The 25,521-nt window shown below is 49.7% G+C and overlaps 1 protein-coding gene across 2 annotated transcripts; it reads right to left on the bottom strand.

Moving 5' to 3' along the window:
* Positions 1-1,364: 1,364 nt before the first annotated feature.
* On the bottom strand, positions 1,365-24,697 carry KIF18B (kinesin family member 18B). 2 transcript variants are annotated; one of them, XM_030800651.1, is made up of 16 exons: positions 24,552-24,697; positions 12,715-13,041; positions 11,943-12,100; positions 11,515-11,619; positions 11,191-11,301; positions 10,916-11,113; positions 10,606-10,782; positions 9,596-9,670; positions 9,357-9,457; positions 8,740-8,890; positions 8,290-8,417; positions 5,505-5,710; positions 4,712-5,264; positions 3,644-3,733; positions 3,070-3,155; positions 1,365-2,841 (listed from the first exon to the last, which is right to left on the bottom strand). In XM_030800651.1, the coding sequence occupies exons 2-16, from the start codon at positions 13,025-13,027 to the stop codon at positions 2,735-2,737; spliced, it is 2,559 nt and encodes an 852-aa protein (XP_030656511.1). In that variant the 5' UTR covers positions 13,028-13,041; positions 24,552-24,697; the 3' UTR covers positions 1,365-2,734. The 2 variants fall into 2 exon arrangements, with proteins under 2 accessions (XP_030656511.1, XP_030656512.1); XM_030800652.1 differs by lacking the exon at positions 24,552-24,697 and having other exon boundaries at positions 1,368-3,155; positions 8,740-8,926; positions 12,715-13,054.
* Between the last annotated feature and the right edge of the window lie 824 nt (positions 24,698-25,521).

The following is a 25,521-nucleotide window of genomic DNA, read 5'->3' as shown; positions in this document are numbered from 1 at the left end:
AATTTGAATCCAACCAACACTCAGCAAGGACTCCTGAGGTCAAGGCACCATGCCAGGGTGCTGGGGGCTACGATGATGTGAATCTGTGACTGCTTCTCTGGAAATCGTGGTACACAGTGGGGGAAAACCTCATTAAGACTAATTGGAAAGGAGGGAACCCCATGCACACGAAATGTCTGTCCTTTTCACTTCCCTCTGGAAGTGAACAGACATTGTTCACTTCCGGAGAAAAGCAGCTTGGTGTGATGCAGAGAAGCAGACCTCAGATCCAGAATGTTTGAGTCTAGCTCTGGGCAAGTTTTGTGACCCTTTCAGAGCCTATCATTATCTCCCATATGAGGTAGCGCAGCTCCGTGAAGGGCCTGGCAGCCAGTGGGTGCTTGATGCTCCTGGCTGTTCTTTCCTCTACTCCAAAAAGGGCTCAGAGGCCGGGCACAGTGGCTCACGCCTGTAGTCCTCGCACTTTGGGAGGCCAAGGTGGGTGGATCACTTTAGGTCAGGAGTTCAAGACCAGCCTGGCCAACATGGTGAAACCCCGTCTCTACTAAAAATACAAAAATTAGCCAGGTGTGGTGGCCCAGATCTGTAGTCCCAGCACTTTGGGAGGCTGAGGCAGGAGAATCGCCTGAACCCAGGAAGCAGAGCTTGCAGTAAGCCAAGATCGCACCATTGCACTACAGCCTGGGAGTTGCAGTGAGACTCTATCTCAAAACAAAACAAAAACAAAAAGGGCTCAGAGCTGAGGGGCTGACCTGGTAGAGGCTGCTCCCCGAGGCCAGGACTCACTTGAAACTAGCAGCATTTATTTACATGCTACTCACAATGCTCTAAATGCCTTTAACATGTTTGTTATCAGAAGCAGGTTAAACACAGACTCCTGTAATTTTGTTTGCACTATTAATTCATTCAGCCAACCATGTCTTCATGGGGAGAACGGAGGGAAACTTATGTGGCACTGTCACACAATCCAAGGAAGTGGAGATGGAAGTCACAAGCCAGGTGGGTGGGTGTCGGCAGAGCAGACTGCACTGGACTTAGGCCTGCGGGGCTTAGTTTGGAGCCTCACCTAAGACCTGGGGGCCACTAAGAAGGTAGAACTCCTAGCAACCCACCCCCAAGGCTGTAGAAGGGTGGAACAGACCTCCAGGTGCAATTACTCCCAAACCCACGGAGAAGAGGAGGCCCTTTAGGGTGTATTGGGCTGTGGAGTGAAGAGCCAGGCTCAGACCTCAGGCTCCAGGAGGATGCAGAGTGAGAACTGTTTTCTGTATATACTCAGAAGTTTCCTGAGGTCTTAAGAGTAGGAAGGTGAGAAAGGGAAGGTGTTGCTATCCTATCTAGGTGTATAGAGAGACACACACACCAAGGATGGAGACGGTTTATTGTTATACCAAAAATATACGTATATATCTATATACATATGTAGAAATAAAGGGTCAGAAGGCTATAAACCCAAGTATCATTAGCATTTATATCCAGGTGCAGCATTAAGGCTGAATTCCCCTTTCTTTACACTTTATTTTACACTGAACGTGTATCCTATGTACAATAGAGTGAAACAATAAAGCTGTCTTCATTTGGAAATCAAGGCACCATTATCATCCACATCTTCACCAGGACTGTGGTTGGGGACTGAGGGGAGTAGGGATGAAGATGTCCCTCTTGGAAACCAGGAAGAGCCGAGCTGCGACTCCCCACTCCCCAACCCATCCTCATTCCTCCTCCACTGCCTGTGGCCATCACCGTGGGGCCTGTGTTAGAGACAGGTGGGGAAAAGAGCCCAAGAGCCATCTGCCTGCACAGAGGGCATCAAAAATGAGAGGGGAGGCCAGGCGCGGTGGCTCACGCCTGTAATCCCAGCACTTTGGGAGGCTGAGGTGGGTGGATCACGAGGTCAGGAGATCGAGACCAGCCTGGCTAACATGGTGAAACCCCGTCTCTACTAAAAATACAAAAAATTAGCCAGGCGTGGTAGTGGGCGCCTGTAGTCCCAGCTACTCGGGAGGCTGAGGCAGGAGAATGGCGTGAACCTGGGAGGCGGAGCTTGCAGTGAGCCGAGATCGCCACCACTGCACTCCAGCCTGGGCGACAGAGCGAGACTCCGTCTCAAAAAAAAAAAAGAGGGGGGAACATGGCAGCACCTTTAAAACAGCAACACAGGCCAGGTGCAGTGGCTTATGCCTGTAATCTCAGCACTTTGGGAAGCTGAGGCAGGTGGATCACCTGAGGTCAGGAGTTCAAGACCAGCCTGGCCAACATGGAAAAACCCCCTCTCTATTAAAAAGACGAAAATTAGCTGGGTGTGGTGGCGGACGCCTGTAATCCCAGCTACTTGGAAAGCTGAGGCAGGAGAATTACTTGAACCCAAGAGGCGGAGGTTGCAGTGAGCCGAGATCGTACCACTGCACTCCAGCCTGGGTGACAGAGTAAGACTCCATCTCAAAAAAAAAAAAAAAAAACCACCGAAAAACAAAAAACAGCAGCATGTTAACACTCACAAATGAATATGTACATGCCAAGAAGCTGAGTGTAACAGGAGATTAACAGAGGGTGAGTAGCAGGATGGATGTCTGGGGAGGGATGTTAATACAGCAAAGGTGTGTTGGCACTAATTGCTCCCAGGTAAGGAAGGCAGATCCAGCTCCTGGTGCAGGTGGCTACAGGTCCAAGAGGGGTATCCAGCATAGAGGGGCCGGTAGGTTAGGACACCTTGGCGGTCAGGACATTCTGGCGATCAGGACACCTTGGTGATGCCGTTCCCTGCTGAGAGAGCTCTCCCCACCTTGATGAGGTCCTTTCCACTCCTCCGGTTGCTAGGGCACAGGGGACTCAAGGGCAACTCTGCAGGCCAGTTGGATGGGTGGTGGGGAATGCAGCGAGGAAGGAAAGTGAGGCTCTGTCCCCGTCCTCCAGCCTACCTCCCACCTGTCTCATCAGCAGCGTCCCTGAGATGCTTGGCAATACCCTAGGCCCTCCTTTCTTCTGGGTCTCAGCTCCCCCGTCCCCTCCTGCTTCTTGTCTTCATCGGCCCCCATGGCCCAGGCTATCCCTGTCCCTAGTGCCAGTCACCTGGGAGTACAAGGGGCCCAGCTGGCCTCTTCAAAGTGCTGCTGGGGAGGCAGGCGATGCGGCTGCGGCCACGGGAGACTGAGGAACTAAGGGAGGAAAAGAGGGAAGGTGGAAGGTTACGGCCCTGTCTCTGGACTATGGGTGTGCATTGAGTGGGGCATGTAAGTACTTGACACTAAGCCCTGAGAGCAAAGGATGCTGGGCACCAGCAGGAGCTTCCAGAGCTGGATCTAAGGGCGGGAGAGGCAGTGTGTAGGGTTGGGGACACGAGAGGGAAGTAGCAGTGAGGATGGAGAATCCCTTTGCTGGATTAATGGTGTGCAACATCTGCCTCATGGATAAATGGGTGCTGAGAGCCTCCCTCATGGATCAGCTCTGGGGTGATCCTGGGATAGCAAGTGCCAAGGAAACCTCAATTGGAGAACTAGATTCGGGCCCTGCTCACAGGACCTCAGCTGCTTGCTCCGGGGATGCAGAGACAGAGACACTGGGGGCCCAGAGTCGGCCCAGGTGTCTACTGCCCTAGCAAGAGCGAACTCCTTCTCCCAGACAGCTGACACCTCCCAAACCTCACCTCACAACGCGCTTCTTCTTGCAGGCAGAGGTCCCAGGGAGGGAAGATGTTGGCTTGGGGCCCTTCATGGTGAACAGGGGCACGGGTACCCTGGGGAGGGAGGAAGGGGAAGGAGGCTGATCAGCAGGGAACCAGAAGCAGGGCCCGTCACTTCCTCCCTCCAGCCCCCAGCTCGGGCATGGGGGAGGGTGGTTGGACAAGATGACCTCTGAGGTTTCTTCTACAAAGAGGTGGATTCCTCTCCCTGCCTCACTCTGCCTGGCTGACAGCTGAGTGACAGGCCTGCTCTGGGAGGACATCCAGATGTCAGTTTCTGGTGCACCCAGGGAACTGGAGTTCAAACAATTTCACCCTTCCACCTGCCCGGCTCTGCGCTTGTTACCGAGAGCTGCTTCTCGGGCTGTGGAAGGGGCGGGGGCGTGGGTGGGCAGAGCCTGCCAGCCTCTGCCCCACAGGTGCAGGTCAGTCTGCCACTGGTTCTTGGCCTTGGACTGTCCTGAGCAGGCTGCTGTTCCCCTCCCCTGCCATGTGTGTGGAAAGGGGGAGTGACAGCTTCATCTTCTCACTGGAAAATACTGCACTGAGTTTTCTAAGGACCCCCTTTCCCGTTCCAGATGCTGGGCTGGAGGCCAAAATCTGGAGTAGAAGTGGCAGAAAGAGTTATTTCCCAGTGGAACACAGAATGCAGCCCAGGCCAAAGAGCCTGAGTAAAGAGAGGAACAGTAGTGTTGGGCTCCCCTAGTACATTCTTGTTCCCTGCTGACTCTTTCCAAGTTGGGGTCCCATTAACTACTCATGAGCATGCTACAAACCAGCACAGAGTGGGTGGCTTTGCAGCATGGACAGACCAGGCAGGGGCCCCAGGAGAAGTGACACCTCCCTGGCAGCTGTATATCCTGCTTTCTTGGGCCTGGGGAGCAAAGCAGATCACAACCAAAGGGGAAAAGATAGGAACCGTCCCAGCTCCAAGAGTCAGGCTGTCCTCCATACTTCTCAGCAGCACCAAGAAGTCCCTTGCTGACCACTGACCTCCGGACAGGAGGGGTGGCACAAGACTGGGAGACCCACCTGGGGATGAAGGGCTGGTCTAGCCTGCTCAGCTCCTGGGGGATTTTGTCCCAGCCAATGCATTCACGGAAACTGGGCTTTGAGGGAGGCTCCTCAGAGAGATCAAAGGTGGCATTGAGGTCTCGAGTGGGCAGGGCCAGCGGGGTAGAGCAGTTCTGCATGGCGGAAGGGCCCAGGGGCACCCGGCTTTTGATGACTGTGGCTGGGCAAAAGCGAGGGGAATGGCAGGGGGAGGAGGCCCTTTCTCCTCTGGGGGTGCTGGGCCCCTGTGAAGGTTGGGTGTCAGGCAGAGACCCTCTCCTCAGGCAGGGCAGGAAGGACTGGCGCTGGCGCTTGGTGCCCCGCTTTGGGGCCATGGGACTGTCTGGCTCCAAGGTGCTTGGTCTCCTCCTCTTCTTCTCCATAGGCCATCGGGACCCCTGGGCTGGGGTGCAGTTAGGTCCAGGCGGGATTCCCAGTGTGTGCAGGGGGCCACTCAGTTGCCTCGCCATGGTCCGGGTCACAGGGCCAGTGTATCCTGGAGGCTCTGGGCGGAGAGGAGACTGCACAGGGTCTGCACAGAAGGAAGGAGAATTTGTAGAACTTGGGGAGCCAGACACTGGAGACATGAAGGAGCCCATAACCCCTCAGGTCTCCTGGGGCCTCTCTGTGTGCAGAAGTCTAGGATCCCAGGGGCCCGGCCTCCTACAGCAGCAAAATCCAGCAACTGAGGCCCCCGGACGCCCCTTGGCCCCAGTGGGGCCTTGAAGACAGCACCTTGAAGACAGGCAAGGGGGAGCAGGATGAGACTCACTTGACTCTGAACACAGCTCCTGAGCCAGAGGTGCCCCTCTGGCCAGGCCAGAAGTCCTGGAGGCCTCTGCCCCAGGCTCAATTTTTTCCTCTTGTACCAGCTGCTGTAGGGTCTCAAACTCTGTGATCATGTCAGGCGTCAAGAGGTTGGCTGCTTGGAGCAGGGAGAACTGCCGCTGGGCCAGGCACAGCACCTTTAGGGCCAACCTGGAACAGAAGAAAGGGGATTCCCAGCCCTGCTCAGACTCAGCCTGACCAGGAGCCTCTATGCCATGCACCTGTCCTCATCACTCCAGCTGCGGTTGAGGAGCCTGAACTGGTCCCCTGGCTCCCTCCTGCCTCGCCCCAGACAGGCTAGCCAGACTCACCACCCTCTCAGCCATGGATTCTGCTCTGCTATTGCTGAAGGCCAAGGCCAGCCAGGATGGCCACAGGTAATGGTGGGAAGTGTCACCCACTAAACACGCCCCATGACAAAGACAGTGATCTGAGAAGTAGGGAAAGGGCACTAGGTGGCCCTGGACTCAGAAGGTCTGAGTCTCCTCTTGGCTCTGCCACTTACTAGCGTTGTAATCATGAGTTCATCTACCCTAAGGGCAGTGCAAGGGGGCAGTTAAGAGCCCAGCTCAAGTCAGACTGCCAGTTTCCCGCTCACATCCTGGCTCCAATACCTCCCAGCTGTGTGATCTTGGATGCACTGGTTAACCTCAGTCTCCACAACCTTAGAATGGGGATAACAAATGCACCCACCTCATAGAGTTATTGGAAAGACTGAATGAGTTACTTTACAGACAAAATGTTTTAAAGAATACCTGACATGTAATAAGCACTGTAGGTCTAGCTAACTATTGTTTCCTGTAAGATGGAAATAATACCATCTTGCTGGTTAGGATAAGAGGAGATTTATGTAAGATAGAGTATGTTCATCGTGGTTCTAAGAAGGCCCTCAAAAATGCATTCCGTCTGTTTCTATTTAATGATTGGGATCCTGAAAAAGTATGTGTGAATCAAGGCGTATTTCACAGGCACTGGGGGGCTACTTAAAGGAAATTATGAGGGTAATGAGATTATTGATGGTTGTAAATTTAGGTTCTAATAAAGCATATTTTCTTTCTGTAAGGCACACCTATGATAAAAGAATAAACACAATTATCTCAGTGGGAATTATCCATGGAAAATGATTTATCCTCAGGTAGTTCCACCGGCCTGGACATCTCTGAAGCCCCCTCCACTGTCCTCAGTCAGGGTGTGCTCAGGGAACACAAACTCATTTTATAAAGCAGCCTCAAGGCCTTTTTGAAAAAAGGCAGGATATAAATTAAAATGGACACAGAGGAAACTCATTCTACATCTGCACGAGCCACACATTACAAGGAAGATTAGACAATTGTGAAGCGTGGGCGTTTGGGGGAAATATCCAGGCTCTGGCCCCGTCCCTCTTGCTAGGTGAGCCTGGACGAAGGCTTCAGTGCCCCATCTGACAAATGGGGAGCTGGTCTAAATCAGGAGTTTTCAAATTAGGTTTCAAAAACCCATCGGACAGAGTAACTCTGTTTTGACTGTTCTATGCATTAGACTTCAGCATAAGATTTCATTTGAAGAAAGTATTTTGTAGCTAAAAACAATTAAAAAAAAATCTGGAAAACCACTGAACTGGAAAATCTAAGATCTACTCAGTGCCCTAGTGGTCCAAGATTCTAAATTTTAAAATCAAAGGGAAATTATTTTCAACGATCTGGTTGTTAGGACGTTTCCAAACATGGAGATTTGTCATATTTTATTAGTACTTCATCCCCAAGAAGTAGGGAGACCGGGGGCTATGATCCCCAGTCAAGGCCAAGGTTGAAGCAATTTGTTGGAGACCACAAAGCCAGGGCAGAAATAAGGACCCTGGTGTCCTCTCTCCTCATAACAGGGGACCCCTAGCAGAGGGGCCCTGGGTCATCGGTAGGAGCTCATGGTTGTTCCCTGGGAGATCAGGGGGACATCCCACCAGCACATCCTTTCCTCTCCAGGGCCCCAGGCAGGACCTGATAGCAGGAGACAGATAATGAGCTGCTGATTATTCAGACTGCGGCATTTTTGCTGAGTCGGGAACAGACACTCCCCAACAAGAAATAAAATTAAGCAGGCCCTTCTGTCCAGAAGCTTTAAATACACTGCCTAGCGTGAAGCATGCTGGGGAGGGAAGAGTGGGATGGCAGTAACAGAGCTAAGTGGCAGGGGATTTAGGAGCTGGGGGGCCAAGGAGAAAAATATTAGTAGCATCTTTCTATGAAGCATAGAAAGAACGGTCCAAAATCCATTTTTCTTTGGCTTTGATTAGTGGTTTGTATTTACTTCTGAGAAAAAATAGCCACAATCAATCTGTTGATGAAGATACACGAAAAACACTGGCTCAGGAGGGCTGTCCCTTCCCCAGCCTGATGTTCAGCTTCCCTTGGCTGTCCCCTCCTCGCTGTGGAGGGGCAGCCTGGCCTCAGACTGGAAAGCAAAGTGCAAGCCCCAGCCGCCCTGCCCTGACCCAGGGCCTGCTGGCTGCCTGGATGGACTCTGGCATTTTGCTTCCCTCTCCTGCTGGGCAGTCAGCTATGTAGAGGAATACGTAGAGGTGATAAGTTAATCGAGTAGGTGATGATAATAACAAGGAGGTGAAACCAGGTAAAGGACGGTGCTGATGAAGAGACAGAGCTTTTGTGATGTGCTTAACACCAATTCCCACCCCCAGGGAGGCTGAGCCCGTTGCTTCCCACCTTGATTCCAGAATACAGCAAGAAGATACCTACTGCTTAGAACGGTCCCCATCCAGTTCCTGTGCTGAGAGGTGGCCCATGACTGGCTTGGGCTGCAGGGTCACGCCAGGGGACTCTGGCAGTGCATGTGTGGGGTTCTGCTCTGGCATCTGGGTTGGAACCTAAAAAGGAAGGAGAAGGCACAGGTAGAGGGGCCAGGATGGCCTCCCCATCTTTATAAACAGCTTCTAAAATCCTTCCCTCCTACAAGAGTGGAAATGACAGCTCCTAGAATGACCAGATCCTGGTCACTTCCAAACACACAAGGATCTGATAGATTTCTTCTTCCTGCACAGAATCTGAAATCCTCCTAATGACTAAGGTGCAAGACATCCATGTAGAGACGGGACTGAAGGGACTCTGAGTCAGGCAGAGGCATTTTTTCCAATATCCCACCGGCTCCAAGCCCTCCCGATACCCAGGCCTCACACCCCCAAGTCCTACCTCCTCAGCTGGGCCTTCATCCTGGTCCTTTGGGGACTGCTCCTGGTCTGAAGAGTTCCCTTCCATGGCCCTCTCCACCTGGGCCTCCGTCCCCAGACTCTCCTCTTGAAGGGCTCTAGGCCCTGCAGGGAGCTCTGGGGTGCAGGGCTGGCTGGGAGGGTGGGGTGGCAAGGGGGAGCTGGGAAGGCTAAGTGGGAAAGGAGGGTTTGAGAGGCAGGATGTGGGCCAGGTGGGAGAGCAGGGAGTGGGTGGGATCTCTGTGGCACCCAGGTCGTATAGAGTCCATAAGGGACAGACACTTAGGTGACAAATGGGCAGTAGCTGAGGGTGGGAGGAGTCAGGGATTTTCTGGTTTGAGAGACAACGACACACACCCCTAAGTTCACCTTCTCTCGAATGGTAGGCCCTGCTCTTACGGGCTGGGGTGCCATTTACTCATTGGACACAGCACTCTAGGTGACAATCAGTTGCTGGGCGGGCACTGGGTACAAACCCTTAACCCTAGGGATTGGAGCAGAAGCAAGGAGTCCTAGTCCTCCAGAAACTGGAGAAGAGGGCCTGGCTCCCCATCCTGGCTGAGCTGCAGGGTGAGGGTGGGAATGGGCAGTGGAACTCACTGTTGCGGTGGTGGTCCTGACTTGGGAGATCCTGGGAGGTCCTGTGGTGGGGGCTGGCCTCCCCCCTCATATACTTGGAGCTTCTTCCTCAGAGCAGCTACCTGGAACAGAAGCAGCCCAGCCCCTGAGAGCCCCAGCTAAGCACAGGAGAGGAGGGGCAGACAGAGCCCCCGCCACACCCTCAAGCTCCTGCCTCTGGCTCTCGGCCCTCCAGCCTGCCCCCAAGGCAGGCTCCTCACCTCAGCCTGGAGCTGTTGGCAGATGGTAGCATACTGGCTGATGTGACAGTCCAGGCTGGTCACATTGCTCTTCAGCTGAGATGGGGAACAGGAGAGAGATTTATTTGTTCATTCAAAGCAGCTTTTATCAGCCACCGCCGACGGCCAGGCACTGCACTAGGTCTCACCCACGTCCCCATGACCCAGCCTCGCAAGTGGGGAGACACAGCAGAGAAGGTCAGTATCATGCCTGAGACCACAGCGAGGGGCAGAAGACCCCTGACTCCACAACTAAGACCTTCTTGCCAGGGTTAGGATGTTCTTGCGGTGGTCCCAGGAGAGCCAGGGCTCCCTGGGGGGAGGGAGGAAGAGAGGGGTCAAGCAGATGTGGCAGAAAGCATATATTGGTGTTTATATTTTGCTGAAAATATGCTCCTGCTGCTAAAAACAAGTCTGAACTAGACCACTGGCCAATGAGAGGCCACCCTCCTGCCGTCTCCCTTGGTTTTAGAGACCATCTTGCCCCTCTCAGCTGGTGGCTTCCCACCCAGGGATGGGGACTGTGTTGCTTCTATCACTAAAACTCTCTGAAGACAGAGGAACTGCTTTTTTTTTTTTTTTGAGACAGTCTAGCTCTGTCACCCAGGCTGGAGTGCAGTGGCATTATCTCAGCTCACTGCAACCTTCACCTCCTGGGTTCAAGCGATTCTTCTGCCTCAGCCTCCCGAGTAGCTGGGATTACAGGCGCCCACCGCCATGCCCAGCAGATTTTTGTATTTTTAGTAGAGACAGGGTTTCACCATGCTGCCCAGGCTGGTCTCGAACTCCTGACCTCTGGTGATCTGCCCACCTCAGTCTCCCAAAGGGCTGGGATTACAGGCATGAGCCGCCATGCCCAGGCCAGAGGAACTTCTTTCCTCTGCCTTGGGGACACTTGGCCCAGGGATCTGTGGGAGCTGCCTGGGTCCCGCCCCTTCCTGCTCCCCAGCTGGAGCTGCCCCACGCCCAAGCCGGCCCTGGCTGGCACGCACCGAGAGCCTGATCTCCTTGGCCCGGTCGGCATATTTGAGGGTGTTGTACGTGTCCTCGTAGGTCAGGCTGGAGGGGCTGATGGCAGCGATCATCACTGTGCGGCAGTTGCCCCCGAGGGAGTCTTTGAGCAGGCGGGTCAGTTTGCTGTCCCGGTAGGGCACGTGGGTCTTGCGGCCCTGGGGGGCAGTGAGCACGTGTGGGGTGAGGCAACTGATAGCACTGACCCAGGATGGGGCCCTGTGGCCTTTGGCCCTGGGTTCAGGTGCTCAGTTGCTATCCTGGGGAGAACGCTGGCCTGTGCCGCTTTACCTTTGCGTCGGCCAAGGCGTTGAGGACATTGATGAGCGCCAGCAGAGAGCGGTTGATGTTGGCCCCCTCCCGCAGCCGCTCCCCCTTCGCATGGGTACTGGATGCCCGCTCTGAGCCAGCCAGGTCAATCAGGCTCATCTTGGCCACCTGGACAGCCTGGGTCAGTCCTGGAACCCGGTCCTGCTGCTTCACGAAGATCTGAAGGCAGATGGCAGGGGTGAGGGGGAGATGGGTATCAGGAGCCCTGGTTTTCAGGCTCTGACCCATGACCTCACCTGGAAGATGGCATGGGAGCGGGAGGAAGTCGCGTTGGCATCAGTGGGGTGCTGCGTGCGGTTACGGTTCCCCCTGGTCAGCATCTCCAGCAGCTGCTTGGCTGAGGCTGGCTACAGAGGAGAGGCCCAGGAACGGGGCTGTGGGTTCCCCAATCGGGACTTTTCCCCTAACAGGAAGGGCTGCTCTTCAGAACCTACATCACCCCCTTGCTACCACCACCACTGCTACCACCATCACAGGACCCAGGGCATCCCCAGACGGTTTTGTGAGGGAACTCCGAGGACCCATGGGGCCGATCATCCTACCCGAGCCCAATCCCACACCTGGTGGAAAGAAAGTCCTTGCACCACCACCCCCTTGTCCGGGTCCTCGCGGATGGCAAGGGGCCCCTTGGGCTCCAGGAGGTCATGGATCTGCTCATTATACACCTGAGAAAGAAAGAAAGGAAGAGGCCTGAGGGAGAGTGGCCCATCAGGAAACCTCTCCCTAGTGGCTGGACAGGGGAGCTGAGGCCGGGGTGTATCTGAGACACCCACAGAAGTGGCGCTTCCCAGGACTGTGTTACATGACCACAGCAGGGTGAACGGGCGGGTGTCTCTAGTGCAGCATCTCACTGAGCAGTATCTATCTCCTTGAGGGCCGCCAGCTCTCCATTTCCCGCCACCCTGTCCCACACCAGCTCACTCCACCCCATGGGCTCACTCCCCACCAGGTGGTTGTAAGAAAAAGGCCCAGGGCAGGGGCAGCCGACCTCCTGGTAGCTGATGAGCACCTCGAAGCGCTTCTCCTGCTGGCGGGCCTCTAGGCGCCTGTACAGTTCCACGGTGGTCAGGTACATGATGCCAGGGTCCCCCTCCCTTCCCAGCATGGTGTGTGTCTTCCCAGCCCCGGTAGCCCCGTAGGCAAACACTGCAGAGGACAGAGTAAAGAGGAGGACCCCAGTGCCTTGCCACCCAGCTCAGCCCTTCCCTCCTCCCTCAAGCCCTTTTCCTTTTTCTCCTGTGTTCCATGTTCCACTGCTCCCACTAATCGCACCCTCCATGTTCCCGCTGCAGGGTTGGAGTTCTCTGTGTGTTTGTTCTGCTCCCCCATAGGCCAGTGGATTTGGGATGACCGGATCTCCACTATGGGTGCGGGCTATGCCTTCCTTCTGTAGGCGAGGCAGCTTTTAGTGTTGAAGGCCCACAGTTATCTCCCTTTTACCACTTACCCTGGTTTATCCCCACACACTGTGGCTGTGATCTGTGAGTGGTGTCTTCTCCCCTCTAGACTGTGAGCACCAAGTGGACAGGAACTGTCCTGTCTGATTTGCTGTTGCTGCTCTGGGCCCAGTAGAGTGCCTCCCCATAGACTGAATGAATGAATGAGGGTCCCACAGAGCATGATGGGACATTCTACAAAACTCCTTAGTAAATCGTGCCCTGCTTGGGGGAGGCAGGCACATGCCAGAAGACACATGAAACCCTTCCCTTAGGAGGAGGCAGGGAGGCCAGGCCACTGCCAGGCAGGGCTGAGGTTCTCACCTGAACAGTTGTAGCCCTGGAGGAAGCTGTCCAGGACGCTATGTGTGGTGTGCTGGAACACGTCCTGTTGGGTGGCCGCCTCGCCAAAGACCCGGTCAAAGACAAACGTCAGGTCTTTGCCCTTCTTCTTGGGGCCATCATGGGTGCCACCCCATTTCAGGCCAGGAAACCCTCCATCGGCCTCCTCAGGGTTAAACACCAGCACCCGCTCATCCACCACCTGAACCACTGGCCGCCGCTGACTGTCCAGCTCCCGAGGGGTGGGGGGCCGCACCCGTACCACCACTTGCAGCGTGCTGTCCTCCACTGCCATCACTGTGGCAACACCTGGGCGAGACATGGTGGAGCTGAGGACCAATCCCACCCCAGGCCTGAGCAGGTGCCCCCTCAGCACTCCAAGGTCCCCTCCACCCATTCCCAAGGACTGGTCTCTGTTTTATGCCTCAAGAGAGTAAAAATATCGGTGCTAAAACCAATTATATCTCCTTCTCACTTGAAATACCATCTTTGTCATACTCAAATGACTCTCTCTCTCTCTCTCTCTCTCTCTATATATATATATATATATATATATATATGTATATATGTTTTTTTGTTTTTGTTTTTGAGACGGACTCTTGCTCTGTCGCCCAGGCTAGAGTGCAATGGCATGATCTCGGCTCATTGCAACCTCCGCCTCCCAGGTTCAAGTGATTCCCCTGCCTCAGCCTCCTGAGTAGCTGGGATTACAGGCGCTTGCCACCATGCCTGGTTAATTTTTTTTTGTATTTTTAGTAGAGATGGGGTTTCACCATGTTGGTCAGGCTGGTCTCGAACTCCTGACCTCATGATTTGCCCGCCTTGGCCTCCCAAAGTGTTGGGATTACAGGCATGAGCCACCGTGCCAGGCCTCAAATGACTATTGTTGGAGGCCTCTTACTGGGCTTTCTAGTATGTTCCACGAATCCATTTGTCTATTCTTTTTTTTTTCTTACCTTTCATAACCCTCATGTATCTCTGCCTATTCTTGGGCCAGTGCCACACTGTTTCCATGATATTACTTTACAGTATGCTTTCCAGCAAGTAAGGCAAGAACCTTTTCATTACTCTTTCTTTTCTATAGCTTTCTTGGCTATTTTCAGGCATTTATTAGGCTACTTGATTTTAAGAAAATTTTATCTATTCTACCCCCAACCTGGAGCCCTCTCCTCCCTCAAAAACCCTACTGGGGCTACAGTTTGAATTGTATTACATTTACATATTTATTATACTCAGCCTTTTATTTTATTTTTTTACTTTACATAAGCCTTTAGCAGCCAAGTATATTAAACTCTTTCAGGCAAGATTGTGGCTACTGCCTTTCTTTTTGTTCAGATATTTTTTATGTCCCTCAATAAGATTTTATAGTTTTCTATCTCTTCAGTTAGTTCTGTAATTGTCCTTTTAATATATTTCTCAGGTATTTTATGTACTTAATTGCTCCTGTGAATGGAACACCTTTCCCCATTTACGTTTCCAGCTGATAATTACTAGTATGGAGGAACACAACTAATTTTATATATTCACACGATATCTACTACCCCCAAACTCTCTTATTAATTTCATTTATTTTTATTAGAACTTATTGGGTTTTCTAAGTATACAATTATGTATCAGAAGAGGAAAAAATTTTTACCTTTTCTTCTCCATATTCATACCCAATATTTCATTTCTTGTCTATTGCAGTCTCTAGAATTTCTAAAACAATGTTGAATAATAATGATGATAATGTGCATTCTTGTTTTGTTTCTGATTCTAAAGGAAATGGCTTTAGTGCTTCCCTATTTAGACATTAGTTTTATACAAGTAGTCTTTATCACATTAGCAATTTCTTCCATTCTTGTTTTACTTGGGGTTATTATTAGGAAAGTCTAGAATTTTATCAATGCTCTTTCAGCATCTCCATACACACACACACACACACACACACACACGTATATGTTTTTTTTTGAGATGGAGTTTCACTCTTGTTGCCCAGGCTGGGGTGCGATGGCACGATCTCAGCTCACTGCAACCTCTGCCTCCCAGGTTCAAGCAATTCTCTTCCCTCAGCCTCCCCAATAGCTGGGATTACAGGTGCCTGCCAGCATGCCCAGCTAATTTTTGTGTTTTTAGTAGAGACAGGGTTTTGCCATGTTGGCCAGGCTGGTCTCGAACTCCTGACCTCAGGTGATCTGCCCACCTTGGCCTCCCAAAGTGCTAGGGTTACAGGTGTGAGCCACTGCACCCGGCCCTCTCAATATATTTATGTGCTTTTTTCTCCCTTATTTTGTTGCTATGGTAATTTATTAGATATTATTCCTGGTATCAAACTAACCATGCATTCCTGGAAAAAATCCTACCCTGGCCATAGTGAAGTTTTTAACACTTAAATGGTCAGACATGTCAATCTTTTATAGCTTTTATGTCATACTTAAGAAGACGTTTCTTCTCCAAGGTAATAAACCCTCTTCTTGTATTTCTGTCTAATACTTTTTCTTTCTTACATTTAGGTTGTCATGGAGACGGAATTTTTTGTGTGTGTGAACTGTGTGATGAGGTTTCTAAATATCTTTTCTTTCTAATTGGTAAGCAATTATCCTCAAGGTCATTTATTGAATAGTGCATTCTTCCTCCACCAATTTGAAATGCCAAATTTAACATAACTTAAGTCTCATAGAAACATGAATTTGTGGCTGGGTGTGGTGGCTTAGGCCTGTAATCGCAGCACTTTGGGAGACCAAGGTGGGCAGGTCACCTGAGGTTGGCAGTTCGAGACCAGCTTGACCAACATGAAGAAACCCCGTCTCTACTGAAAATACAAAATTAGCTGGGTGTGGAGGCACATGCCTGTAGTCCCAGCTACTTGGGAGGCTGAGGCAGGAGAATCACTTGAACCTGGGAGGTAGAGGTTGCACTGAGCTGAGATCATACCACTGCACTCCAGCCTGGGCAACAAGAGTGAAACTCCATCTCAAAAAAAAAAAAAAAAAAAAAAGGAACATGAATTTGTGCCAGGTGCGGTGGCTCATGCCTGTAATCCTAGCACTTTGGGAGGTCAAGCCCGTAATCCTAGCACTTTGGGAGGCCGAGGTGGGCAGATCACCTGAGGTCAGGAGTTTGAGACCAGCCTGGCCAACGTGGTGAAACCCTGTCTCTACTAAAAATACAAAAATTAGTTGGGCATGGTGGTGGGCGCCTGTAATCCCAGCTACTCAGGAGGCTGAGGTAGGAGAATCGCTTGAACTTGGGAGGCAGAGGCTGCAGCGAGCTGAGATCACACCATTGTACTCCAGCCTGGGTGACAGAGACTCCATCTCAAAAAAAAAAAAAAAAAAAGAAATATGAATTTGTTTCTGGACTTTCTCTTCTGTTTCTTTATGTCCATTCCTTTTCCAGTACTTCACTGTTGTAATTACTGTGGTTTTATCATATATCACCTCATTGCTCTTTTTCTTGGCTATTTTTAGGCATCTTGTCTTACGTATGATTTTAGAATCAGCTTATAAACTTCTATGAAAAATCCTGCTAAGATTTTAATTTGGATTATTTTGAATTTATAGATTAATATGAGGAAAATTGGCATCTTTACAATATCAAGTGTTCCCACCTAGGAACCGATATCTCTTTCCATTTATTCATACCTTTACAGTCTTTAGTAAAATTTTATAATTTTCCTCACATGGGTATTATATATTTCTTGATAGGTTTATTACTAGTTATTACATGATCTTTGCTATATTATGAATAGGCTCCTTATTTTATTTTTATTTTTTTTTGAGACTGAGTCTCGCTATCGCCCAGGCTGGAGTGCAGTGGCACGATCTCGGCTCACTGCAACCTCCGCCTCCCAGGTTCTCTTGCCTCAGCCTCCAAAGCAGCTGGGATTATAGGCACATGTCACCACGCCCAGCTAATTTTTGTATTTTTAGTAGAGGTGGGGTCTCCAACTCCTGACCTCAAGCGATCCACCCGCCTTGGCCTCCCAAAGTGCTGGGATTACAGGCGTGAGCACTGTGCCCACCCACTCCTTTTAAAATTACATTTTCAAACTCCTTTTTTCCAGAAGATGGGAAAGCTACTGATTTCTGAATGCAGATCTTGTATCTGGACACATTACTGAACTCCCTTATTGGTTCTAATAGATTGTCATTGATTATCTTAAGTCTTTCAATTAAATGATGATATCGTTTGCAAATAATGACAGTTACTTTCTATTTTTAGCTCTTCTATGTTTAGTTCCCCACCTCCACTGCCCATTAGGAAGGTAGGAATGGATGTTGAATTTTATCAAATGCTTTTTGGCACTTGCTGAAGTGATCACACATATTTCTCCTTTAATCTATTAATGTAGAGGGTGACTCAACAGATTTCCTAATGTTGACCTGGTAATAATTCCAAACATATATTTACTTATTCACTCTTATATCTTCCCCAGACCTCTCTCCGTGGTTTTTCATTTCTCTTTTGAAACAGCGTACCAAGGGTAGGGATGGAATTTTTGGAATGCAGCGTACCAAGAGTAGGGATGGAATTTTGGAATGCAGCCAGGAAAAGTTCACCCCAACTCCAGGGATATATTGACAGGGGTGAGGAACAGGGGCTGTTCCTGGGCGTTATGAAGAGATGGATGCCTTCCACGTAAAGACTAGCTTCCACTAGTGGGTCACAAATACCAAGGTCATTCAGCAAAAAAAAGTGAGGTTTCTACCTGACACTCTAGCAAACAGCTAAGGTTTTCCTTGGAGAATGAGACAGAACTGAGCTGATTTGAAACTCCTGTCCCCTCATCCCTAAACTTCTTAACTTCGTCCCCAAATAAAACAAGAAAAAGATATCAACCAACCATAATCCTTTTACATGTATGTAATTCTATTCCTGTCCCAGCAATCAGATTGCCATAGTAAGCATATTAGCTAAGTGCTCACTGTGTCAGGAACTGTTCAAAGCACCTCATGCATATCATCTCCTTTTATCCCCATTGCAATCTCACAAGATGGATACTATTGTTATACTCACTTTTCAGTGAAGAAATTGAGATAGAGAGGGTTAAGCAATTTGCCCAAGGTCTCAATGCTAGTGAGCGATGGAGCCCCATTCCAATCCAGGCAGTCTGACTACACATCGGGCTATACTGCCTTATAGTGATATTATATATTATGCTACAATGATCACATCATTGTAATAGTCCCTTATGTTTGTATAATTATAATTCCTTTTATGAAATTAGCATTCTGTATTCTACAAACACTTTCAAATATATGGACTGTACCTAATATTTTCTTTTTTTTCTTTTTTTTTGAGACAGAGTCTCGCTCTGTCGCCCAGGCTGGAGTGCAGTGGCACCATCTCGGCTCACTGCAACCTCTGCCTCCCAGGTTCAAGCAATTCTCCTACCTCAGCCTCCCCAGTAGCTGGGATTACAGGCGCCCACCATTACGGCCAGGTAATTTTTGTATTTTTAGTAAAGAATAGGTTTCACCATGTTGGCCAGGCTGGTCTCGAACTCCTGACCTCAGGTGATCCACCTGCCTTGGCCTCCCAAAGTGCTGGGATTATAGGCATGAGCCACTGCACCCGGCTGTACCTAATTTTCAACAGAGAGGGTTCCTGTCTCCTACTCTTGCAGACCTACCCCCAGGAAACCCCACTTTGGCACCCGGGGAAGGGAAGGCAGAGGGTGCCTGGGTTGTCCACATTTCCTGGCAGTCCCTACTCCCCATGGGGAGGGCTTTAGCTGAGAAGGAGCCACAGAGCAGCCTAACATTCTAAGCAGGAAATTAAAAAGGGCACTGGCAAAGGAGTGCTCATAACCTTTACAGTTCTCTCCTCCCGCCTCCTGAGGGCCAGTGTGGCTGAGTCTGTTTGCCTAATGAGATGTTTTCCTTCTTGCTGAGATGGTGCTGGGGGCATGGGGCACAAAGTGTGGATGACACTTGGCATAGCCGCCACTAGGATGCCTGGGTCCTGGTCCCTGTTCGGCATCTGACCAACGGGGAGGTCTTTCCACAAGCCACACCAGGTCAATGTCGCATCAGCTTCCCTCTTTGAGAACCAGAGAAAACAGCTACCGATCTGCTCCCACCCCAGGGGATGGGGAGATTAATGAGAGAACGTGTGTCAAGTTTGCTTTGATCCTTGGTTGGAAAGAGCATTTCAGCCCAAAGTACAAGGGAGATGATTCCTTAATAAGATCTTCAGGATTCTCAGCCAGCCACAGTCACGTCCTGTTTCTAACCCAGGGCAGCTCATTAAAACCCAGAGGCTAGTGCTCTGCCAGGCTGGGGCTGGGAAGCCAAGATTCTGTTGTTTTGGGGATGGCCTGCTCTGCCCACCCTAGTAGAGACAGGCCCAGTGAGCCCAAGCTCCTCAAAAGTCCCTGGAGAAGAATTTCAGAGGACTTGAGGGAATCTCCCTGCAGACACTAGAAGCTGAAGAAGGTAGTAGGGGTGAGGGGGTAGGGGAAGAAGCCCAGCCCCTGGATGTCCTATTTTTACAGGCGATGCTGTAGCCCCCTTCATCTCTCCTTCACAACCCTAATACACTTGTTTTTTTGTCCTTAAATCTCAAGAGCAGGACCTTCTTCTGACATAGTCTATGTACCCCAGGTGCCTGGGCACCCGGCCCAGCATGCAGCAGATGCTGAATTTGTCCTATGAATAAATAAGGGCCAGAGAAGAGCAGAGTCTGAATCCAAAAATCTAAAAATAATTATTATTACAGCTAACATTTACTCAGTGCCTACTATGAATTAGACACTATGCTAAGTGCTTTACAAACGGTGTTTAACTTTCACAACAATTGTTATATCCCTACCGTACAAAAGGAACAGGAGGCACAGGAACTTGTCTCCCAAATGTGAAGTAGCAAGGCTAGAACTTGACCTTCTTCTGTCACCAGGGGCACTACCCCATCCTTAGGCTGTTCTTCCCTGCAGTTGGGCTTGGGTAGCTCCCATCTCCCCCTCACCTGGGTATCCACAAAAGAACAGCACCCCCAGTCCACTGGTTCTTCCTACATTGTGTTCTTTTGTTTGTTTTTTTTTGAGACGGAGTCTCGCTCTGTCGACCAGGCTGGAGTGCAGTGGTTTGATCTCGGCTCACTGCAAGCTCCGCCTCCCGGGTTCACGCCATTCTCCTGCCTCAGCCTCCCGAGTAGCTGGGACCACAGGCGCCCGCCACCACGCCCAGCTAATTTTTTAGCAGAGGCGGGGTTTCACCGTGTTAGCCAAGATGCTCTGGATCTCCCGACCTTGTGATCCGCCCGCCTCGGCCTCCCAAAGTGCTGGGATTACAGGCGTGAGCCACCACGCCCAGCCTCTTTTGTTTTTTTAAATAGACAATCACAAGGCTGTAATTGATGATAGTGTTGTTAGTTTCTTCCTAATCTTATTTTATTTTTATTTATTTTTCTTGTCTTACATTTCTGGTTCGGACCTCCAGCACAATATTGAATAAAAGCAGTAATAGTGAGTATCCTCGTCCCTTTCTTGATTTTAGAAAGAATGCTTCTACTATTTCACACTTTCTTGGTTTAAGGAAATTTGTCTCCATTTCTAGTTTACCTATATATATTTAAAAGTCATGAATGGATATTGAACTTTATTGAATTCTATTTTCTTTTTCTTTTCCTTTTTTATTTTTTTAGACCAGGTCTCATGTTGTTGTCCAGGCTGGAATGCAGTGATGGGATCACTGCTCACAGCAGCCTCAAACTCCTGGGCTCAAGCCATCTTCCCACTTCATCACATCACCTACCTCCCCAGTAGCTGAGACCACAGGTGTGCCATTATCCCTGGCTAATTTTTAAATTATTTGTAGAAATGGTGTCTCACTATGCTGCCCAGGCAGATCTCGAACTCCTGGGCTCAAGCAATCCTCCCACCTCAGCCTCCCAAAGTGCTGGGATTATAGGAGTGAGTCACCACTGCTCCTATTGAATTGTATTTCTGTGCCTAATGAGATATGTTTGCTCTTTAAATCTCTAAAAGTGTAAATTGTATTAATAGATTTTCCAATGTTAAACCATTCTTGCATTCTTGGGATAAATTCAACTTGGTCATAATCTAGTTTTTTTTTTTTTTTGAGACGGAGTCTCGCTCTGTCGCCCAGGCTGGAGTGCAGTGGCGCAATCTCGGCTCACTGCAAGCTCCGCCTCCTGGGTTCACGCCATTCTCCTGCCTCAGCCTCTCCGAGTAGCTGGGACTACAGGCGCCCGCCACCACGCCCGGCTAATTTTTTTTTTTGTATTTTTAGTAGAGACGGGGTTTCACCGTGGTCTCGATCTCCTGCCCTCGTGATCCGCCCGCCTCGGCCTCCCAAAGTGCTGGGATTACAAGCGTGAGCCACCGCGCCCGGCCCATAATCTAGTTTTTAAATACATAACTGGCTTCTGATTGCTAATATTTTCTTAAGATTTTTGCAACTACATTAACGAAACAGATTGACTTGTAATTTTTTTTTTTTTTCTTTTTTGAGATGGAGTTTTGCTCTTGTTGCCCAGCAGCCTGGAGTGCAATGGCACGGTCTCAGCTCACTGCAACCTCCGCCTCCCTGGTCCAAGCGATTTCTCCTGCCTCAGTCTCCTGAGTAGCTGGGATTACAGGTGCCTGCTACCACGCCCGGCTATTTTTTGTATTTTTAGTAGAGATGGTGTTTCACCACGTCGGTCAGGCTGGTCTCACACTCTTGACCTCAGGTGATCTACCTGCCTTGGCCTCCCAAAGTGCTGGTGCTGGGATTACAGGCGTGAGCCACCACACCTGGCCTGACTTGTAATTTTCTTTGTGTCATTTTTGATATCATAAAATAGACTCAACATGTTTTCTCTTTTTTATAGGGAGAGTTTGTGTAAAGTAGAATCATCTTTTTCAATTGCCTGTATGTTTCTGGTGGAATTTGGTATAGGTTTTTCATGCCTGTGAAGATACCTTTTAAACTAACTCAATTTCCTCTATGGAAAATTGAATTCCTCAATGGAATAGTCCTAGATCTAGTCAAAATTTCCATAACTTCTTGAGTCAGTTTTGGCAAGTTGTTTTTTCCTAGAAAATTTTCCGAAGGCATTGTCAAAAAGAATGTTCCATTGCCGTTTCTCTTTCTTTTAATCTCTGTAACTGAAGTATGTCCCTATTTTTGCTCCTAAGATCTTTTTTGTGTGTTTTATTTGTTTCTCCATCAGTATTGCCAGAGGTTTAATTATTATTCTTTTCTAAGATACAGCATTTGACTAAAATAATCCTCTCTATTATATGGTAAAACTCTCTTTCATTGATTCTGCTTTTAGCTTATTTATTTATTTATTGAGACAGTGTCACTCTGATGTCTAGGGTGGAGTGCAGTGGCGCGATCACGGGTCACTGCAGCCTCGACCTCCTAAGGCTCAAAAGATCCTCCCACCTCAGCCTCCTGAGTAGCTGGGATCACAAACACACACCACCACACCCCCCTAATTTTAAATTTTTTTATAGAGATGGGGTTTCACCATATTGCCCAGGCTGGTCTTGAACTCCTGGGCTCAAGCTGTCCACCTGCCTTGGTTTCCCAAAATGCTGGAATTACAGGTGTGAGCCACCATGCCCACCCAGTCTTATCTTCTTTTCTATTCTACATATGTTCTCTGCTGTTCTGTCTTACTAAAGTTTGATATTTGCCTCATTAACTTTCAGCTTCTTAAACAAAATGTTCTAATATAAGCATTTAAGACTATAAATTGCCCTCTAAGTATCGCTTTAACTGCATCCCACAAGTTTTATAAATAGTATTTTTATAATCGCTCCATGTTAATTATCTTTTAATTACAATTATGATTTCCTATTAACTGACTTAAGTGTATTTTTAAAAAATTTCAGGCCGGGCATGGTGGCTCACGCCTGTAATCTCAGCACTTTGGGAGACCGAGGTGGGTGGATCACCTGACGTCAGGAGTTTGAGACCAGCCTGGCCAACATGGTGAAACCCCATCTCTACTAAAAATACAAAAAATTAGCCGGGCGCGGTGGCGGGTGCCTGTAATGCCAGCTACTCCGGAGGCTGAGGCAGGAGAGTTGCTTGAATCTGGGAGGTGGAGGCTGCAGTGAGCTGAGGTGGTACCATTGCACTCTAGCCTGGGCAACAAGAGTGAAATTCTGTCTCAGGAAAAAAAAAAACAAACAAAAAAACAAACATGGGCTGGGCACAGTGGCTCATGCCTGTAATCCCAGGACTTTGGGAAGCTGAGGTAGGAGAATAGCTTGAGGTCAGGAGTTCAAGACCAGCCTGGGCAACATAGGGAGAACTTGTCTCTACTTCCAAAAAAAAAATTGTAAACGTGGTATTTATAACTTAATTGCTTGTGTTAAGAGATTATGTTTTATGCAACACTCTGATGATTGTTTAGATTTGTTTTGTGGCCAGGTAGAAAAACAATTTATAAATTTATAAAATATGCAACATGTATACTTTTTTTAACTTCTATTTTATTTTTTTGCAACAGTATACACGTATACTTTTTTGAAAAGGTATAAATGGAATTCGGTTAGATAATATAAAGACCAACATCTTAAAATAACTCTCTAGGTGTAGGGAAATTCAACAATGAAATAGGCAGAGAATGACTGGATACCTTTGTACTTTTTGAAGCATGGGATGCAGTGACTGGGGAAGAAATAGAATAGGGAGAAGATTGGAGAAAGCAATATAACATTGAGATGTTCTCCTCTAAACTAGGCTTAACTTCTCTGAGCCTCAGTTTTCCAACCTGTAAATTGTAAATAATACTAGTATCTACCCCATGTATTTGTGAAGATTAAATGAGTTCATTCAAACCTGGTAAGTGCTCAATAGATATTAGTATTACTGTTAGAATTATATGACATATGGCATTTTCTCATGACGATGGAGGAACCAGTGTCTTCAGTAAAATCCCTTAAATTCTGTGGCACAGACCAGGCTTAATCTTTTCCATGTCACTTTAGTTCCCTAAAAGGTCAAAGCTAAGGGGAGATGCATCCTAGGAGCAGTAACAGAGGCCTGGTCTTCTGTCATATAAATGTTCTTTCACTTGTTCCTTCATTCAATCAAACATCTGGCCAGGCGCGGTGGCTCACATCTGTAATCCCAGCACTTTGGGAGGCCGAGGCGGCGGATCGCCTGAAGTCAGAAGTTCGAGACCAGCCCGGCCAACCCTGTCTCTACTAAAAAGACAAAAATTAGCTGAGTGTGGTGGTGGGCGCCTTTAGTCCCAGCTACTCGGAAGGCTGAGGTAGGAGAATCGCTTGAACCCGGGAGGCGGAGGTTGCAGTGAGCCAAGATCGCGCCATTGCACTCCAGCCTGGGAGACAGATAGACTCCATCTCCAAAAAAAAAAAAAAAAAAAAAAAAAATTTTACTGCGTGCTACAGCCACCGGCACGTGCAGCTCTGCAATCGGTTCAGTAGATGGGTGAAGAGGGGCTCACCTACTCCACACTGACATGCAGGGAGTCCCAGGCCTTTAGTTCTAGTGTGCAGAAGAGCCCAATTCTTCCTCACTCGCGAGCAGGAGGACCTTTCACGGGGCCGACCTACAGAGGGCCAGGCCGTGGTGGCAGATGTGCAGGCCCAGTCTAGGTCCACCATAGATGAGCGGAGGGGTTCTGACCACCCGTACGGGTGTGTAAGGAAGCGCTCCACTTCCCGCCCAGTTTAAAGGGGTCCATGCAGAGCCTGCCGGGGCGGCAACAAAGCTCGTTCTCCGCGCCGCACCTTGACGTCCAGCACAAGAGGCCTGGCACAGGCCCCCGCCCGGAGCAGGTGGGTCTGCGCGTCCGAGACCTGAAAGCAGGCGTTCGCGCGGTCGGCTTCGCCGTGGGCCAGGGCTTACCTTTCGTCGGTTCTCCGCCGCTGGCGTCGCTGCTTGCTCGCGGGTCCCACAGCCACACCACAGACAGGAGTACCCACCCCAGGACAGCGCGCCCCACACCCTCCCCTGCCCGCGCCAACCTCCACCCGGCGCCTCGGGTTCAAATTAGCCGGGCGGGCCGAACCGTGCTTCCTATTGGTCAGCGTCCAGATCGCTGATTGGCTGTTTCCTAAGTAACAAAGTGTTGCGAGAGCCGTTCACAGTGCGCTTGCGCACTTCCTCTTCCTGGTGGCTAGGGGTTCCCAGGCGGTGTCTCCGGGGCAGGACTCACGAGAGTAGCGTGCAGAAACCAACGCAGGGTTGGGATACGTGGGGCCACAGCCAGTCTCTGTGGTCCCCAGGGCTAGGCTTAGCACCAGTTACAGCAACCAGACATCCAACAGGCGTTTAAACCTGTTTTTTCTGTAGGCTAAATTCACATCCGTTTGTCAAGAGGGGACTGTCAACCGCTGTCCAGCGTCTCTTTCCGCTGCGGGACCATCCCAAGATGAACTTAAAGGACAGCCTTGATGTGGCAAAGCCGGCGGACGCCAAGAATGGCAATTCCATCCGCTTGGCTTTGACAGTGTCAGAAGCATGATGCCTGATGATTGCGTATGAAGGTCGGCCCCTTACGGCAGCGGTGGGGTGCACTGCCTCCATAGCACACCGCTGCCCACTGCCTGGATTCTGGTGGGCCCACTTCGTGCTGATCTCCAACACCAGAGGTTGTGGGAGTTGAAGAATTTCCAGTTTTGGCTCAGTCACTAACTAGTGCTGAGACTGCGAGTCACTTCAGCCCTCTGAGTGTTGGTTTCCTCATCTATAAAATGGGGCCGATATCCTACCCTTCCTACTCACCTAGGAGAGCATTAGGTATGAAAGCCTTCCAACGTCCCCAGCATATGTAAGGGATAACTTTTATACATTTGATTAGAACCAAATAGGTGAA

This window comes from Nomascus leucogenys, chromosome 19 (genome assembly GCF_006542625.1).
Source record: "Nomascus leucogenys isolate Asia chromosome 19, Asia_NLE_v1, whole genome shotgun sequence".
Lineage (NCBI taxonomy): Eukaryota > Metazoa > Chordata > Mammalia > Primates > Hylobatidae > Nomascus > Nomascus leucogenys.
This window is presented reverse-complemented; position numbering and strand designations above follow the sequence as displayed.

Coding starts and splice junctions, on each gene's coding strand:
- KIF18B (XM_030800651.1), bottom strand. CDS start 13,027: ATGGCAGTGGAGGACAGCACGCTGCAAGTGGTGGTACGGGTGCGGCCC. Junction 8,891..9,356: donor TCAGGACCACCACCGCAACA/GTGAGTTCCACT, acceptor CCACCCTCCCAG/CCAGCCCTGCACCCCAGAGC. Junction 8,418..8,739: donor ATGAAGGCCCAGCTGAGGAG/GTAGGACTTGGG, acceptor CTTCCTTTTTAG/GTTCCAACCCAGATGCCAGA.